This window comes from Drosophila mojavensis, unplaced genomic scaffold (genome assembly GCF_018153725.1).
Source record: "Drosophila mojavensis isolate 15081-1352.22 unplaced genomic scaffold, ASM1815372v1 contig_136, whole genome shotgun sequence".
In the NCBI taxonomy this organism is placed as follows: domain Eukaryota; kingdom Metazoa; phylum Arthropoda; class Insecta; order Diptera; family Drosophilidae; genus Drosophila; species Drosophila mojavensis.
In genome coordinates this window covers 9,752,776-9,768,060 of record NW_025318667.1, presented here as the reverse complement: position 1 = coordinate 9,768,060, position 15,285 = coordinate 9,752,776, and the positions used below count along the sequence as shown (strand labels likewise).

The 15,285-nt window shown below is 45.2% G+C and overlaps 2 protein-coding genes across 2 annotated transcripts; one reads left to right on the top strand and one right to left on the bottom strand.

The window, feature by feature from the left end:
• Window positions 1-1,796: 1,796 nt before the first annotated feature.
• On the bottom strand, window positions 1,797-2,552 carry LOC6585086 (proteasome subunit beta type-1). The gene has a single exon (XM_002010690.3). It carries the CDS (start codon window positions 2,550-2,552, stop codon window positions 1,797-1,799), a length of 756 nt encoding a protein of 251 aa, XP_002010726.3.
• An 11,064-nt stretch (window positions 2,553-13,616) lies between these two features.
• On the top strand, window positions 13,617-14,900 carry LOC6585085 (metaxin-2). Its single transcript, XM_044011642.1, has one exon. The coding sequence runs from the start codon at window positions 13,780-13,782 to the stop codon at window positions 14,641-14,643; it is 864 nt and encodes a 287-aa protein (XP_043867577.1). The 5' UTR covers window positions 13,617-13,779; the 3' UTR covers window positions 14,644-14,900.
• Window positions 14,901-15,285: the final 385 nt, after the last annotated feature.

Genomic DNA, 15,285 nt, shown 5'->3' with positions numbered 1-15,285 from the left:
CCGATTGTTTATGGGTAATATTGAGAGAGTTATAGTCATAGCCTATACAACTTTCCGCTAGAGTAAAGCTATGTCAACATGAAAATCCCTTCAACTATTCGAAACGGGACATTTGGGAGAGCTGGGCGAGTGTAGTTTTTCGTTTGCCACACGGAATTCGAGTGTCGCTTGAATAATTAATGCGCTCGGCGCCGGTGATTAAATATTTAGTTTAATAAACAATTTAATTAGTTTAATGAAAAAAGTTTTGTAAAGCAAATTTTGCGGTTTGCGGCATTTTAATCGATACGCGGTCTCCGCTATAACGTTGCGGGCGCCAGGGGGTGGGACGCCACAGGATCGAGTTTCGTTCGAGGTGAACTCTACACAGCCAGCCCTGACTGACAGACTGTTAGCCACTTAATTAACATTAAGCCTTTGTTGGATGAGTTGTGTCAGCCACCGCACCGTCACTACGCCACTACGCCACTACGCTACTCCGCCGTTGCGCCCTTCCCCCTCCGTGCCTCCTTTCATCACCTTTTGCTTGGTGTCCTCCACGTTTAGTTGAGAGCTGGAAATTGTTTTCATTACGAAAGGCAAAGGAGCTGTCGCTGCCGCTGCCAATGTGGCTGATGTGACACTCGCTTATGCCACGCCCACGCAGCGAAGCGCCCAGTTGATACACACACACACACACACACACACACACACACACACGCACACACGTGGAGCTCAACAAATTTACATTAGCATGGCGAAGGAGCACAAAGCGAATGCTAAAGTGAACGCGTTTGCGGATACGGTTGCGGATGCGGATGTGGATGCCAGCTGCATGTGGGCGTGGCTAGGTATCGCCGCGCAGCCCATAAACAAAAACTCATTAACCCAATTTCAATATTAAACGCAATGCAAGCGCAGCCAAGCCAGAGGCTAAAGCACAGATACATAGCTGCGGATGCAGATGCGGATGCGGATGTGAATGCGGATGCGAATGCTGATGTGAATGCAGATGAAAAGACGGATATTGCTGGTAGGCCACACGAATCGATGCGTTCATTTGCATTGCTTTTGCTCCCCTCTCTTCGTCTACCAAACTTACTTTTTGGCTCTCCTTGCCTCACTTTTGAATTTAATTATAGGCTGGCCAAATGGGAGCAATTGCAAAATTGATATCAATAAAACAAAACGATATATGTGGATATTGCTTTGCTCCCAGTTTCGCCTTAAAGTGCTATCTATGCCGTCATTAAAGCACATCATTCAAGTGACATCCAATCAATGATTCAAGCCGCAGGTTTCATATTGAATGATTCGGCTCAAAGCTGGCCTCGAGCTCATGTTCAGGTGTGAGCTAAGCACTTCACAGAGGCGCCAGGGAAAATAAACGAAGGCGGTCAAATTGGATGTCAGCCTAGGCCAATTAATGAGCTGTTATCCTCAGCTGACTGAGATGAGATCGAATTTCTGCAGCGTTGCAGCGCATGCTGCTGAAAAGTTTAGTCAGAGCTTCGATAATTTTTATTCAAACCTAAGATAGCTCTTCATCAACAGCTAAATGTTATCGATAGCTCGCTTAGTTGCCGTCAAATTGTTATCGAATATAGTATTACTCTTGCTGGATCACTCGATGAAACGATATATGATTCATCACTCTGAGAGTTGAGTTGAGACCATTGGGTCTATCGAAAGCGTTACGAGTCTATTGCGTATCCTCACATTTTTATGGGATATGAACTCAGCTATAAATATATACACACCGTTATAAGATATATACACTAAAAGCAAAAAATTTAGAACATTCATTGGGTGGACTGCTAATCGGCGCGCAGCTTAATGGTACTGGACTTCATGCCTTCGCTGGTGACGCTCAGGAGCTCGCCCATATCGCCCGAATATATATCCCGATCGGAGGCAATATACAAGCACTTACGTGCCATCCTCACGGCCATTGTCATGGTTAAGTCTTCATCCTTCAGTGGAGGCGTGAGCCGGTTGTTCTCCCAGCCGTAAAAGACGTCCAAGCAGGGCAGCAGCAAAGCGTACGAGGTGCCAACCACACGATAACGGACGCGCTCATAGGATCCAATGGGATCGTAGTAGTAAACGGCGCCTTTGCCCTTACTGTCCAAGCCAGCGAGGATGGTGCACGTGTAGTAGGGAGAGAAGCGGTGGTCGTACATCATCATGGATATCAGGTGGGCCAGGGATTCGGTCGAGATGGTCTTCTTGTGTTCCAGCTCGTACAGCTGGATGCGCATCTCGAGCTGACCTTTCAACGCGATGACGTCGCACCACGCTCCCGAGGATGCAAACACCGCCGTTGGCGTCATCTTGAACAATTTGGTCTGCTCCCGCGACAGGATGTAGTTGTCGCTACTCAATCGAGTGTCGCCAGCCAGCAAAACGAAATCACCACCAGCTAGTGCCATCACAGTGCCCCCATTCATCTCGTAATTGCTGTCATTGTCTGAGCTGCCCAATACGAGATCAGCGGGTTTGTGCTTATCAGGTGAATCACAGTCAATATCTCCGAACACCGAACGATTAAAACTCTTGTAAAAATCATCCATTTTGCGTTATAAATTAAAATATGTTTCGAAAAAATAAATCACACGTGAGATGACAATTTGAACTGTTTTTCCTAGTGAAATGATATTCGTAATGCCTACTAGAGCAAATTTGTTTTCAATTTGGTTTGAAAATGTCAATATTATTGTCATTGTCATTGTCATTGTCACTGTCATTGTCATTGGCATTGTCATTGTCATTGTCATTTTCATTTTCATTGTCATTGTCATTGCCATTGTCATTGTCATTGTCATTGTCATTGTCATTGTCATTGTCATTGTCATTGTCATTGTCATTGTCATTGTCATTGTCATTGTCATTGTCATTGTCATTGTCATTGTCACTGTCATTGTCATTGTCATTGTCATTGTCATTGTCATTGTCATTGTCATTGTCATTGTCATTGTCATTGTCATTGTTATTGTCATTGTCATTGTCATTGTCATTGTCATTGTCATTGTCATTGTCATTGTCATTGTCATTGTCATTGTCATTGTTATTGTCATTGGCATTGGCATTGTCATTGTCCTTAATTATTTTCATCAGAGGAATGTATCGTATTTCTTTCAGTTCTGTTAAATCCTATTATGGTTACCGTTATTTACATTACTCTTCTCATTACTCACATATTTGTATTTACTGCGTGTCTAATTACCTTCTGACATTTGATTTTTTGCTTTCCTTTTAACGTAATTTATCATTGGCTTGTTTTTCGAGCCATCTTACATGTTTTCCTTTGCCTCGCACGACTCCTTCTGCCTGCTCTTAAATTTCGCCTTGTTCCCTTTTTAGTTTTTTTTTGCTTTTCTTTTCTTTTGCTCTGGTTTGCTTTTGTCTGGTTTATTTTCGGCCTTTGCGCGTTGTCTTCATCACTTTTTCATTCCTTAATTTCCTTTAATTTCCCGCCCCCAGGCCCGTTTAACCCCTTTTTTCGGGCATATTTATTTTAATTTGCCCTCTGCGCTGGCCGCCCGAGGCCCGCAGCTGAAAGTATTAAACTTGTCGCCATTACCATAGCCGGGGCATCTGTTCCGGCCACGGGCCGAGGCCGAGGTAGAGGTACAGGCAGAGGCATGGCCATGACCACGCCCACGTCACGCACTGCTCGGACGGTGTAATAAAGCCAAGCCAAAACTTGCAGATGACGAAGAAAAAGAAGAAGAAAAAAAGAAGAAGAAGCTATAGATGCTAAAGGGCAGCACAAACAAGTCCAAGAGTTGTATTCGTGCGACAGCAGCATACCCTGTAAATTCATTGAGCCATTCACGAGAGCTAACAGATTATGAGTTCTTTGCCAGTTTCTACTAACGTCTGCCTCTAGCCCTTTCAATAGCTCCAGCTCTACTCTACGTTCAGCTCATCTCCACCTCTACACCCCTGTCAGTCACTTTTCAGTTATATTTTTCGCCGTCTCGCCATGTGTCAATATAGCCTTTGCCATTCCATAATGCAGGGTATGTGAGAGTCAACTTTTGCCTGTTTTTAATTGTGATTAATTGCAAAAATTTTTCCGAGTATCGTCTGAGCTGACGCACATAAACCGAATACCACTTACCAACGCCCTCTCTCTCTCTCTCTTTCTCTCTTTTTCTTTCTGTCTCTTTCTCGCTCTGTCGCCGCCCAGCCGATGGCAAGCAGTTCGTCACCTTTTTATAGATTTAATTATGAAAATGTTAATTTGCTTAGCACTTCACGCGTTAGTCGGTCAACTCCGGCCGGGTCCGGCGGCTAGACTCGTGCGGGCGCGCCACCTGGCGGCCATTTGCCGTAGCCAGGCGTCAGCGAATTTTCATGTTTAGTTTTTGCCATCGCGCCATTAATTTTCAATTAACACAACGCCAGCTGCAGACATTGAGGCAGAGTTGGGGCGCGTTTCGATGTGGGCGCTGGGTCTGGGCGCCCGCCACGCCTTTAGTGCGACAGCCGCCTCATTAGTGTGTTAATGTAATGCATAAGCAAAAGGGCGCACCATTATCCAAGACCCACCACCCGGTCTGGACTGGCCTCTATTGCCTTGACGCTTTCTGCAACTGCTGCTGCTGCTGCTCCTGCTGCTCCTGCTGCTCCTGCTGCTGCGTCTGACCTGTTCCCATTCTGTTCCAACTCTTGCTTTGTTGATGCTACGCAAATGCTTTCATTTGCAGCCAATTCCCCACATTTTCCCCGCACACCTGTGCGCCAACTCAGCTGCAGTTCATTTTATTATTTGCCACGTTGCCGTGCTTTGTTCCTGATCTAGAATGCCTGTCCTGTGTAGCGGGCCTAGGTGGGTATATTAGGTTTCTAGCTTATAAATAGCCAGGGATCATGCATCTCCTTTGTCTAGCTTCAGGCATAGCCTCTAAGTAGGTAATCCTCGGCTTCGCTTTTCTGACTTTGCTCCCTGGGCGGTCACAGTTTGACAAGCACCAAGCCAGCGACTTCTGCCGTCGTAATAGAGTATTGAGACAGCCGCGAACAGCCGTCTTGGCTGTTGCTCTTTAAGCCGCATTGTGCCGCTTCATTGTAGTCAGCAGCCAACAATTGAATCTGTTCTGCTTTAACTGGAGGTCAGTTCAACTAGCTTCAACTGCTTGAAGGCGTTCGCAGCACTTAGCTTAAGCGCTTCTAATTGTATTAGGAGCGTGTCCTGTGAACCCAACTGCCCAGTCAGTCAACCACCCACGCAGTCAGCCAGCCACCCACCATCTCGCCGCTTTGGGCACATTGTGCCAAGTGATTTTCATTAGCTGTTATCTGCGCCTGCTGCCAGTGAATGCTTTTTGGCCAACAACTTGGCTGGGTTTGGCTTTCGCGTTGGCTTTGGCTTCGGCTTCGGCTTTCGCTTCAGCTTTGGCTTTGGCTTATAGCTTAATTAAGGCAGCACAAAACGAGTTGAGCCTGGCCTTGAACTGTCCAGGCCTCAAGTGCTGCGGCTGTTGCTGTTATCCTGGCCAGCTGCTGCTGTCAGCCTCAGCCTCAGCCTCAGCCTTAGCCTCAGCCTCGTCATCCTCGTCGTCCTCGTCATGCCTTTCTTATGCCTTTTGCTTTTAGTCTTGATGGGGCTGCGTTACATATTTTGCGGCTGTCGCCTTTGCTTTACGCTTGCTCGTAATGTGCCTTGACGTGGCCCCTTTACTGTTCGTGGCGTTCAGAGCTTTCTCGCCCGTCTTCCAGACATGAACGCACATCATTTGCAATTTTTGCGCGTCTAGCTGCGGCCTTTGCTTTGCAGGTGAATCGCACAGTCACACACACACACACACAGAGAGAACATTCCTGTTGGCGTTGCCAACTTTGTGAATGTTAATTAAGCATCATTTACGCATTGAGGCCGCCATAATTTGCAGTGACAACAATATCAACATCCAACAGCAACAACAACAACAACAACAACACAAAACAATGTTGCGACAAGTTTGACAAGACCCTTGACAACCTCGAAACAGCCGCCGAAAACCTCAGGCAAATATCGCTCAACTCTCGAGGAATGTCCCCCCTCCCCCTCAGTTAGCGCGTCCGCAAATTAACAATTATCATTCCGCGCCACCAAAGATTCGCCCAGAGAACTTGTCCGTCCTTCTAGCCCAGCATTTGACTCGGAATATGTTTAGCTAACTATATGATGTGCAAATTGTTGACAATTGCGATGGCTTCTGGCTGCTGACTAATCATGTCTACTGTCTGCTCTCTGCTGTATCTCGGCGTTTATCTATCTCTGTTTTGTGTATTTTTCTCGTTCCCTTTATTTCTGTCACTTTTTTTATCCACATAAGTCTATAGCTATAATCTCCACAATGTTCTCCGAGTCTGCAGATTAAGCCGAAGGCCCCAGCTGCCAGCGATTAATTTTTAAGTCAGTTTTAATTTTATATTATTGCTAATCCATAATAGATGCAGTATAAAACTTGTATTATGGTAATTCTTTCATTTCATGTCTGATTTAGTAACTGTCAGACTTTCATTACCTATTGCTGGTATTCATACCCTTGCACTTCGAACTTTCGTATTTCGATCCCACAAATTCCGTTGCTATTTGCCTTCAAGTGTTCCTTATTTATAGTTTCTTCAATCATTTGCTTCAATCACTTCCTCTTTTAATAGCTTCTCTCGTCTCTTCTCATTCCATTTTATGCTTTCTTTATCTTGCTTATCTTTTATTTATCACTATAGACATATATTCTCATTTATTTACTATATCCTTACACGTTTCCATCTCATTTAACCTATTTGTTGGCTTCGTATATTTGCTTAGATTTTGTTCCCTCACTTCCTCTGTCTATTTCTGGTTTTCCTTTTTACTCATTTTCGAACTATTAGTCAGTGATAAGTCGACTATTTCTTCACTCTTTCTTCTTATTTATATCTTTACAGTTTCTTTTCCTGTTTTGATCTTATCTAGCCTGTTTTGTCTCTATTTGCCTTTTAGTATTCCTCTTTCAACTTTTCATCAATTGGTTACTCTTCTTTAACCTTTGCACCTATTGATCACTAAATTCTTTCCCTTATATTCGTATGAACAGCTCTCTCAATCCTTTCCAGGTTGACTAACTTTACTTGACTATGATTACAAAATTTCTACGATCCTTTACGATCCCTCTCTCTCTCTCTCTCTCACATCGTCTTCCCCTTCTGTGCCACACTCTACAATCTCTTTATACTCTAGTTATTATATTCAGCTCGAAACATTCTTCAGTGATATTCCCTAAAAATGCATAATCAAACACAGCTCAAGTACATCAACAGATTATCAATACACGGGAATAGTTGCAGAGACTTTGAAGAGATTTGAAGCCCACCATTTCCATTGAATGTTCAGCTCCAAATGAATCGGATTAAAGAGGGGTTGCCATGCGATGCAATACGCTTCTTTCCACTCGAACATAAATCACATTTTGTGTGTGTGTGTGTGTGAGTAGAGCAAATCTTTGTCTAGCTGCAGCCATGCCGCACAGCAGATGCAGCTGTTACAGACTATTTGAAATTGGGTATTAGCTCCCAAAACAGTTATTTAGGGGTATTTGGGACCGTTCACCGTTCACCATTGACCGTTCTACGTTTACCGTTCGCCAGTGCCAAAGCGGCCAAAATGTGGCCACAAAGCGGCCAGCAAATGCGCCCAACAGCTGGCCAACAAACTCAACGGAGCCACACGGGGGGCAGACTGGGCCAAGCGGGCCAACGGACATCGGCCATGGGACAGCGGACAGCGGACAGTGGGCAATGGGCCACAAAAGCAACAAATCGCCCGAGCGCTAGACAACAAGAAGCCAAATGGCAAATGAAATTGCAAAACAAAGATGAAAAGTCGGCAAAGAAATAAAACTCAATGGACCAGAACCAGAACCAGAGCCAGAGGATTGAATCACAGCAACTAATAAATACCCTCAATCAGTCAATCAATTGTACGGATGCAGAAGCAAAGGAAAATCAAGTTGATTGTGAGAGAAATTGAGCTTAAAGGCTTTATTATAATCGAAGACTTTTACTGACGGGTGATTGTTTATGACTGATGATTGATGGCTTATGATTGTGGTCTAATTATGTATGATTGACCGCAAATGATTAACGATATTTGAGGAAACATTTGATGAAGGAATAATAACTAGTACTTATGATTGATGATTGAAGCTTATAGATTGATGATTGATGACCCAAATATAGGATTGATTATTACAGGTTGGGAATATATGATATAAATTGTTTGATGTACGAAAATACTTGATTAAAGTTTGATGTTATAGCATAGACGATTGATGGTTAATGATTGATGATCTGGAATTCATGACAAATTAAAGATCTTTCAGGGCTAAACATTTAATAATATTAATAAAATAATAATAATTATAATAATAATTATATTTAATGGTTAATTAACGACTGATTGAAAGTACATTTATGATGAGTGAATTTTAGCGATTGATGATTGAGAATTATTGATTGATAAATATTGATTGATGATTGATGAGTGAGGATAGTATACATTATATTAAATACTTTATATAGATTTTAGGATTACTGATTGATGGTTGACGTAGAATTGGAAATTTAAGCTTGAGACCAGGATCAATCATTGAAAACTTACCCGGCATTTAAAGCAATGACTCACTGGACCGCCCTTACCAAAGCTCACTACTCTTTCATTATGAACTTACTGCCATTTTCAGCAATGAAACTCGAACGCTATATCGAATCGAGGAGAACTAGTTAACTCGAATGCATTTTGGCAGACAGAATTTGATTGCTGTGTGATGCATTTGATGCTCGTCGTGGCGTTGAGGTTAGTGCCAGTTGGGGTACGCCCAACGAATGTTAGGGTAGATATTAGCAGATGCAGATGGAGTCGCCCGATGCGACTCGACCGACTCGAACGAAATGCAAATAAAAAAGGGGACTTTGAATTAAAATGGCAGCTGAAAGTTGGAATAGGAATTGGCCAAACGAAATGGCAGCATGAAATTTTGGTTGTATTTTTGTGTGTGTGGCGAGGAGCTCCCTATCGTTCCCTTCGAGCGCCTCCTTGACAGCGTGCCCTGGTGCCCGACTGGCAGCGTCGTAATTCTCTCGCACACACACACACACACACACACACACACACACACATACACGCATTCCGACTGCGCTGCTTGTCGACATTTTGGTAATAAATTGAGTTTTATGGCAGTCATATTATTCTTTATTAGTGGCTAAGAATTGTTGCCTTTTGTTGGCTTTGTGCAAACGACGTCTCAACCGGGCCACCCCCCAACCACCACGGAGTCGCCACCTGCTCAGCGAGCATTGCCATTGCTACGCACATTCTCATTCCCATTCGCATTCACATTCACATTCGCATTCCCATTCGCATTCACATTCACATTCTCATTCACAATTACATTCACATTTCCCTTTCACACATCTATCCCACTGTGTGTGCGCGTGTGTGTGTGTGTGTGTGGTTGTGAGTGGTGCCAAGTGGGTCCAGCGGCTGCTTAATTAATTTGCCCCAACACAATGAACTTTGTCAATGCTCAACAGCCCAGGAAAAAGTCTATGCAAAGTCAAGGCAGCTGGATAACAGAGCCCTAACCCGTCGAGGGTCCCAGCCGCCGCCTCTAGCGCCGTCTCCAGCTCCGCCGCCGTCGTCGAATCAATCAAAGTGACACAAAGACAAAAAGGGAACCGCCTCGCCCCCGACAGCTGGCCATCCCTCCCATCCGCCTGAATCAAGAATGCGAATACACAAGTCCTAATTGAACATTAAATTAGGTACAAAGCGAAATAATAAGCCAACTGGCGATGATATATGGCCTACCCTAAGGAGCCGTAATCAGTTCTCCCACAGTTCAGAACGCTAAGCCATGCAGAATATTATGAAAACTTGTTACTTCAGAATTGTAGCCGGGCGAGGTAGTGGTGTAGCAACAGCAATGGCAACGGCAACGGCAAAGAAATATGGCTCTGCTCTTGAAGATGTATTCCTTGGGCAATTGTTTATCCAAAGATTAACTAACTCAAACAGTTTTGCTCTGGGGCGACCGTGGCCTATATAGGTATTTATATCCGGAGGAGAAGAGACTTTAGCTATACCATTTCTCAGACTTCCAGGCGAAGTTGAGTTGAGCTCTGCAGAGGGAACTCGGCAACTTTTGGGAATTGCATAAAGTGATTTGGTGACTCGATGACTTGGGGTGCAATGTCAAATGAAGTGCTCCAACCAATTTCTGTTTTAGTTGCAGCAGAAGCTCTTTAGGGTATGTCGCTTTGGGTCCATCAATGTCAGTCGAACCAGTTGCAGTGCATGAAAAGCGCTCGAGCTTAAAGTTCACCCAATGCGCAATCGCTCCTCCTTCGACATACGCAAACAGATGATCCTTGAAAGTGGGGCTGTCAAAACCGCCAAACAGTAAGTGGAAAACTTGCATCTCATACACCCACACACACACACACACACACACGAGACCCATTGTGCCAAAACACTCGACGGGTGGCTTGGAAATTACATAATGTTCTCGCTTGTGTAATTTATCATCTTCAGGCGCAGAGCGCGAGCGAGAGGGAAAGAGAGACAGAGAGAGTGAGAGAGAGGGAGAGCGGCGGCTGGGGGTAGCTCGATTCTGGTAAACCTTTTAGGCAAAAGTTGCGCACAAGCGCCGGCAGGTGGCGCCTTTAATGATTAATTGCTCAATTGGAGCAGGAAATTTTCACCAGCAAGCACACACCCCCCTACTCCTCCTCTCTCCATCACCAACCCTCCCCGCTCACTCGCACCCGTTGACAGCGCCGCGACGACGACTATCGAAAGCAATTCACTCGAGGCATGCAACCCGAAGGCGTTGACAGTCGCGCCTCAGCCGAGTTGCCTTCTAATTGTCATCGGACTCAGGCCCATCTCCAACTCGAGAGCTAATTGTAGCCTGCCTCGCCCGAGAGGAAAAGTATTGCGTATACATTTACTATTGACCTTGGGGCATCCAGCTCAGCCTTTGCCGTTGGCGACTCTTTCACTGCCAGCCAGAAAGTCCATTGGCATCTTATCGATAATTCAAAACTAAGTTGGCACACGAATTGCCTAATTGCAGCATTGATAGAGGACATGAAAGACAACACACAGAGCGAGCAGGGGCCGGCAAGAAGAAGAATGCTTTTTAAATAAATAAGACTTGAATGGGGCAGCCAGCCCAATGGGTTCGCTAGTTGGCAGCAAAGAGGCCTGGAGAGGGCCAAGAGCGGGCCCAGTGAGCATAGAGCATGTAAATATCCGACAAAGACACTTGGAAAAGCCTGTTATTTATTCATAGTCAATAGAGCTGCTAGTTCCGGGAAACTCTCATTGATTCAGCGAGCTGCTCTGCATAATTGTTTATTGGCTTTGCATGGACATACAAATAAGTGCTACATGCTTGACATAGACTGACCAAACAGGAGCCATAGCATTAGAAAGTAAAATTTCACAAATTACTGTGAAAGGTATTATATTGCTTTTGATCTAAATGTAAAATTTCTAAATAAATATCAAATCATTCGAGTGTCTGCTCAGCAGTGCCTGCAGAGTTCCAGTCCTGGATTGCTATTGGACAAGTATCAGCTAATTTCTCAATTGAGACTTTGCCTTAGAGAACATAATCGCACGATTGCGGCCACCAATTAATGAGCATTTGGCATGAGTTGAGTTAGTCTCCAGTATTCCTGCCAAGCTGAGCCGGAACTTCAGTAAATTTGTGAAATCAGATGATATTATTGGATGGCAAAGCTGATTGAACATATCAACGTTTTGAGGATATCGATCAACGGTTCATATGGGGCTATCGATAACAGTCTCCGTACAGCTGTGGCATAGACATGTGAAGAGCACCATAACTAGGGCTATCGAATATTTTAAATCGTTGATATTTAAAGTTTTGAAAAAATATTAATATGATATTTGATATGCCACTTTTAAAATATCGACATAAAAATATTTTTCGCTTTTCTTAAAAACTTTTTTCCCGCAATAAGGCTCCAGTCGAGACTGCTCGACTAGGAGATACCTTGAACCGTCCAAGCTGATATTATTCTGCACTTCTTTTATGCACACATGCATACACACGCATCCACATGCACGTATATCACGCGCCCTGCTGACTGCGCAGTTAGCAGCGACTGCGCTTGGGCTGCGCTGAAGAGCGTAATCATATGGTTAAAATGTGTGTACATTCAAAAGCACAAGTCCCTAGTACTTGAAATACGTGTTTTACAAATTGGGGGCGAAGTGGGCGTGGTATCCAAAATCTGTAAATTTCAAAATCTTTGTATCCATTAACTTTATATACAACGTAAATTTGAAGTTAGCAGGACTAAAAGTGTTGAAATTAGGCTGAAAACACAAAGTCGATTATTCTCGATAAAAAAGTTATCGGATGAGTTATCGAAAAAATATGATAAACTTGTACTGCCTATGGTATACATGAGTATGCATGCCAAATTTCAGCTCACTAGCTCTTATAGACACCTCATTTTTGGTCAGTTTTTAGAAAGAGATAACGGTACCCTAACTGCAAATTTTGAATGCTTACCCTCAAAAAATGTGAAAATTACAGGGTATTTTTCGATATGCCACGCCCCTAAAGAGGCGTACAAATTATTTTTGGGAAATCGATAGAGGAGGCTACCAGTAACTCAACTATCCAAATTTGAAGCTTCTAGCTATTATACTTTAGGAGATATAAACTTTTGCGGTTTGCCACGCCCCCTGTGGGCGGACATATATCCGACAAAACTTTTTGGTCTTGGATGATCAGTCCGAGTATATACACAAAATTCGAGGTCTCTGCCATCAATAGTGTCCAAAATATAGGAGAATTTAAAAAATCACTATATCTTCAGGTTCGATTTGCCACGCCCCCAATGGGCGTAGACTTGTAATTTATCTTCAGACTTTATAGAATCATACCATTAGCTGACGTGCAAAATTTCAGCATTCTAGGTTTACAACTTTAGGAGATACAGTTTTATCCGATTTGCCACGCCCCCAATGGGCGTAGATATATCCGCCATAACTCGTGATCTTGGGTGGTCAACGCGGACCTACATACCGAATTTCAGCTTTCTAGCTCTTCAACAAACATGATTTCTGGTATATCGGAAAATGCATTTTCCGATTTGCCACGCCCCTAGTGGGCGGATCGGGAAAATTTTAACACTTTATAAATCGGAGATATACACGAGTATGTGTTCCAAATTTCAAGTCTCTAGCTTCAATAGCGCCGAAATAGATTGCGTTCATACGGACAGACGGACAGACGGACAGACGGACGGACGGACATTGCACAAAACTATACTTTTTGGATTCACTTTCGTGAATGAGTATAAATATTCGAATTAGGGCAAAACAATATTCCAATAAAAATATATGTTTTGTTGGAAAATATTGGGATATATTGATATTTTTATATAATTTCAAGAACCCTAAACATAGCTGACTCGGCTTAATCAGACTCAGCATAATAAACAATTTCCATATATGTTAATATTATCTCAACATCTTAACAGGGCAGGTCCTGCTCTCAGGTCAGATATCCCTTGGCACTGCCAACTCGTTTTCGAACTGCAGCAGGCTTTGCCTGCCATCTGTCAAATTGCTTTGCTCGAACATTCGAGTTCGTTGTCGTGAGCCCCTCTGCACTGAAACAAACTCGTTTTGCTAAATTGTTTAAGCACATCTAACATATAACACAACCAAGTAGAGTTAACACCGTTTCGACTCAAGCCAAATTTCGACTGGAGGCTGCCATGGAGACCGAAATGGAAGTGGCTAGCGCTATGCTGCAAGCGAGCGATACGCAGCCGGCGGTGCTGCCAGGCGAAAGTCTGCCCTGGCCAAAGGACGTGTGCCTCTACCAGCCGCTGGAGGATACGCAGCTGCTGCTGCCGGAGCAGGCCAGCTGCCTGGCCGTGAAGACCTATTTGCGCATGTGCCGGCTGCCGTACACGGAGCGCCAGTGCGACAATGCGGAGTTCATGTCGACGGGCGGGCGGCTGACCAAGCTGCCGCTGATGCGTCTCGGGCGCCGTCTCTTCGCCGAGTTCGAGCCGATTGTGGTGCACGTGGAGTGCACGCAGCTGGCGAACGCGGTGAGCTCATGGATGGGCTTCGAGGAGCGCGAGGATATGCGCAGCGAGGTGACCTACGTGGAGAACACATTCACCCTCGCCGAGTTGCATCAGTGCTTCAAGGAGGCGTCGATCTATGCCGATCATACCCAGCCGCGCATCGGCTCCGCCCATCCCTGGCCGCTGAGCAGCATCCGGCGGCGCGAGAAGAGCGAGGAGGCGCTGCGCCTCCTGCGCGTCTACCAGTGGGACGAGCTGAGCACGCGCGGCGTCCAGGTCCAGCTGCAGCAGTGCTGCCAGCTGCTCAGCGACAAGCTGGAGGCGCACGAGTCGCACGGCAAGCTCAGCGCCAACTATCTCTATGGCCAGCAGCTGTGCGAGCTGGACGCCCTCGTCTTCGGGCATGTGGCCTCCATTCTGAGCAGCCAGCTGGCCTGCCCCATGCTGAGCGACACGGTGCGCGCCTATCCGCGTCTCATCGCCCACAGCCGTGGCATCGATCAGGTCTACCACCAGGGCAAGCAGCTGGGAGGCCAGGAGTAGCAGCGCAGCTCGAGGCACCACGACGACGAAATACCCTTTTAAATTCTTCAAGTGAACGCAACCTCTACTCTATTCTAGTCAAGTGAGCGACAGTCCATGGCCCAGCATTGAATGTGGGCAGAGTGTTGGCTCAGTCGGCTAGGGTCAACTTTTGCACTTATTATTGTTACTTTTTGTTTTTATTATGGAGCTGGGCTGCTTCGAGCACAATCAAAAATATGCAAAACATTTACAATAAAAGAACAGAAAGCAAAAAATAAAAATACAAACAATGTGCGAGGTGCGTCGAGCATGGGGCGAGGGGCGGAGCAGGGCAGGGGAGACGCCTGGTTTATGGCAAACAGTCAAAGAGATAAGACAAAGTACGCAAAGCGAGCTGCCTGCCTATCCAGTTGCGAGTCTGGCAAGGATTTGGGCTTTCAATTTAACTTTGTAGCCCAGCCAGGAGCACGCCCACCCAGCCGTGCCAGCCCCCCCGCCTCGCACTCGGCCCGCTCACATAAAATGTCTGTTCAATTTTATGACTTGCCCCAAAGGCAGCCAAGCCAAGCCATGTGACACGACCGTCATCCTTCTCAGCCAGCCATAGCCGCCCCCTACTCCTACCTCTGCCAGCCACTGGGGCAACCCCATCCCTAGCCA